The sequence below is a fragment of the Notothenia coriiceps genome, unplaced genomic scaffold (assembly GCF_000735185.1).
Source record: "Notothenia coriiceps isolate Sejong01 unplaced genomic scaffold, NC01 NC01_scaffold00019799, whole genome shotgun sequence".
Taxonomy (NCBI): domain Eukaryota; kingdom Metazoa; phylum Chordata; class Actinopteri; order Perciformes; family Nototheniidae; genus Notothenia; species Notothenia coriiceps.
Window position 1 is genome coordinate 1,076,219 of NW_011352500.1, and position 4,055 is coordinate 1,080,273.

Here is a 4,055-nt window from a genome sequence, read left to right on the forward strand (position 1 = left end):
TTCCCATGAAGGCTAAAAATTGTGTATTATTTCAGTTAACAAACTTTGCCATCTTATTTAAATTGAAACATATTTAAAATAAATTGTACAGTACATTTTGCTCTGGTAATCCACTGGAAATCTGCCCCTCTGGTGGGATCAGGGTGTACAAAGAAGTCAGTCAAGTCGCTTCAGTTGATTCAAAATGCTGCAGCTCATGTACTAACCAGAGTTAGGAAAAGGGACCACATTACTCCTGTTCTGGCTGCCTTACACTGGCTCCCTATAGAACACAGGATAGAATTTAAAATTCTTCTTCTCGCCTACAAAGCCCTTAATGGGCAGGCGCCATCTTACCTTAAAGAACTCATTATACCCTACTGTCCTACTAGGGCATTGCGTTCCAAGAATGCAGGGTTGTTGGTTGTTCCTAGAGTCTCTAAAAGTACAATGGGAGCCAGAACCTTTTCTTATCAAGCTCCACTTTTGTGGAATCGGCTTCCAGTTTGTGTTTGGGCGGCAGACACCCTATCCGTTTTTAAGAGTGCGCTTAAGACCTTCCTTTTTGATAAAGCTTATAGTTAGGGCTGATTAGATTCAGCCCCTAGTTTTGCTGATATAGGCTTAGTTTGTCGGGGGACATCTTACTTCTTCCTTCTCTCTGTCTATACCTGTGTACTCTCATGTTCCGATTAACCCAGCTTCCCCAAATGTCTTTCTTTTTGGTGTCTATATACCCCGGGATCCGGAGTCATGGATGATCCTGCGGTCCTGTGTCATGGATCGCGAGTCCTGGATCTGAGTCGTGGCTGTGGTCCTGGATCATAAGTCCTGGATGGATATCCTCGTGGATTCATCTTCCTATTATACATGCATTTCCAAACATTTGGACTACCTATGTTGCAAATGTATTATCTTTTCAATTTATACACGACATCTATTGCACGTCTGTCCGTCCTGGGAGAGGGATCTCTCCTCTCTTGCTCTCCCTGAGGTTTCTCCCATTTTTCCCTTTAAACTGTGGGTTTTCTCTGGAAGTTTTTCCTTGTACGATGTGAGGGTCTAAGGACAGAGGGTGTCGTATTGTCATACTGATATTCTGTACAAACTGTGAAGTCCACTAAGACAAATGTAACATTTGTGATATTGGGCTATATAAATAAACATTGATTGATTGACACATGGGCTCTGACACTGTTCCTCCGTTCTCTGCTCAGTGTGTTTAGGGACGTTGCATCTGGATGGCGCTGGTCCACTGGTTTGTCTCGCTCCCACCGACTCTGACAATCTGCTGTGTGCCAGCTTCAACAACGGCCTCCATCACATCCAGCTCGGCAACGGATTAAGCATGGATCAGGATTCTGGGGCAAGTTCAGCTGGAGCCGGTGAACTGGACGTGAAAGTTGTGGCGTGCTTCTGAAAGCTCAACCCTGACCTGTGCAAAGTGAGCGGTATCACTGGATATGGACAATATGGCCGTTCTCTTTTTTTACAATTTGACATATTTTTCTGTAGGCATGTTTTGCTTTACGAGACTGCCATACAGTGAAGATTGACAGAGGAGGCCATTGAGTAGAGGAGTACATGATGATGATGATGATGATGATGATGATGATGTCGTGTATGCACCTTTTGTCCAGCAAAGCCCCCTGGAGGCCATGCTGGGATTGCTGCCTTCTTCTACACAATCTGAAAGATGGGGGATTACTCTGTTTATACCCTTCTTCAGCAAGGTGGATCTGACAAGATGCTTCATGGACAGGTTGTATGGATTTTATTGGTGTTGCTGAATATATCTGGAGGATATCTTGATGCAGAAGTAGTGGTGTAAAAAAGTGGAAGCAATCCATAAAGAAAAAGAGCCAGAAAAAGGTATTACTTCTTTAGTACGTGCAATCAGACTAGCAGTCTTGTTAGTCAATCACTGTGTTAAAAGTTATAATTATCTCCAAAAGAGAATAATGTGGGACATGTGTATGTTAATAATTATTTAGTTGTACCATAGCATTAACCTAATAGACCAAATGCCTCCCTACAACACAAGACTGTTAAGAAATTAGGTTTGTTTACAGATTGTTATATTTTTTTAGTAATACGCTTTATAGCTAAGTATTGTTTTAATGAATAAATGGGAATCAAATATATTGCAAATACAAAAGCAAGCTTCTCTGCAACCTGTTAACATTAAACGTGGTACCAGTCATTCTGCTTTTAATATGGTGTCTCTACTGTGATTTTAATGACAGATGTTGAACTACTTTGTAATAATGAGCAATCCAGACTTGCTATTGTTCAGCCAGCAAATGCTAATGTTAATATTAGCAGCCTTAATAAGTGAATGACATTTGGACATTACATTCCTACCTTTTCTGATTATTGTCAGAAGATGAGTACAAGTTTAAACACTTGCATTTGAAGTGCAAATGTAATATAGATTACTTTGTCATTTTGAGAATCTTGAACTGCATAATTTTCCTTTTTTGTTTGTGGAGATCCAGTCTAATAATCTTTCTAAAAAACAGTGATCATTACAAGCAGTGAGAAACCAAAGGTCATTCCTTTTGTGAGAATGTTCTGTTTAGGTGTCTGTCACTCTTAACACCAGTTAATTTGATCTGTCTGTGTTTGATACACTATCATGAAGCAATTAATAAATAATTGTATGTCTGATGAGTAAATCTTGGTTGTCACTCCTTGCGTCAACTGAGCACTTTAACTCGGTCAAAGACTTATATTAAATATGCCTCTTACGAACTTGTCATTATGATTGGTTGCTTCATCTCGCTCAGAGTAACAGGTACATTACTCCACCCTGAGAGAGATGCATCCCAATGAAATCAATAGTATGTACTTTGGCCTACTGTGAGAAAAGATCTAATAGAAACACATTTGAGATACAATGGGTTAATTATTGATTAATACTGTCTGAAATCGAATGGGCTGTTCATCTCAACGCACACTTTTGTTGCTTAAAAAGGTTTCTATAACTTTGCTATACTAGAGTGAATGGTGATACATTTGAACCTTTTTAAAAAAAGATTCTGATTATCATGAACACAAATGTTCACATCTGGAAGAAAAAGTATTAATGAATCATAAAGCCGACTTTGTCATACTGTGGTGTAATTTATTCAAATCTGGACCTCATTTTCACGGACAAAAAAAGAACCATTTAGCCAAGACACAGTCGAACAGACAACAGCAAGCAGAACAGTTTGGTGCTTGCCAGATCCAAACATATTGATGAAATGAAAAAAAAACATACATAAATTGCATTGAAATCAACAAATATATACATAATTGGCACAGCAATTTAAAACAGGCCACATGGAATCATAGCTAAAAGTAGGATACAATAACATAACAGAATTACTAGCCATTCATCAGGCAGTTTCATCAGAGAATACATATAATCTGGACGCAGTATTTAATACATAATTGAGAGATGTCAACAGAAAGATCCACTGGCATCTTTCAACACCACGTGAAAATGTAAAGTGGTACACTAGCAGGCGTGCAGCTACAGTAGTTGCAATGTATTTTGTCTCACAAACTAACATGTTTTTGCTGCCAGACACAACTCATTTGAGTCCTTCAGTTTTCAGTGTCTAAAAGTCAACACCCAATAAGAACCGCTCAACATCCTAACTTTAGGGCCATGATCATTTTTAAAAACTAGGTGAATACCATCCTTTAATGTCATACATGATTATTACTAGCCAACTTTATAAATAACACGTGTTGTCATCAGTAAAACCTACCAGGCTGTAACATAAGCTGTCCCTCTGCAAATTAATCCTTTTTTAGATTTCCCAACATGTTGGCGATTAATTGAGTGGATTGCTGTCCAGTTAGGTCTTATAAAATACAGACCACATAGGTTTGATAATTTGGTCAATACAGTACAGCATCAGTGCAAAAGTTGAAAAAAAGACTCATAATACATATCCCTAAAATAATTCACTTCTATCAAACACATCACAAATCACATTTTGGAATGGTCCTCTACCTAAGCAGTCAACAACAATGTAACAAAACATTAGAAGTACTAAATCAGCATGCAAGAAATCCTAGAT

General features: G+C 38.5%; 1 protein-coding gene across 1 annotated transcript in view; it reads left to right on the forward strand.

Moving 5' to 3' along the window:
• The window catches only part of wdr31 (WD repeat domain 31), a 5,317-nt gene extending 3,918 nt beyond the window's left edge, over positions 1–1,399 (forward strand). The window contains exon 9 of the mRNA XM_010779147.1: positions 1,197–1,399. Coding sequence (XP_010777449.1) covers positions 1,197–1,399 — 203 coding nt within the window. The remainder of the gene's footprint in view (positions 1–1,196) is intronic.
• Positions 1,400–4,055: the final 2,656 nt, after the last annotated feature.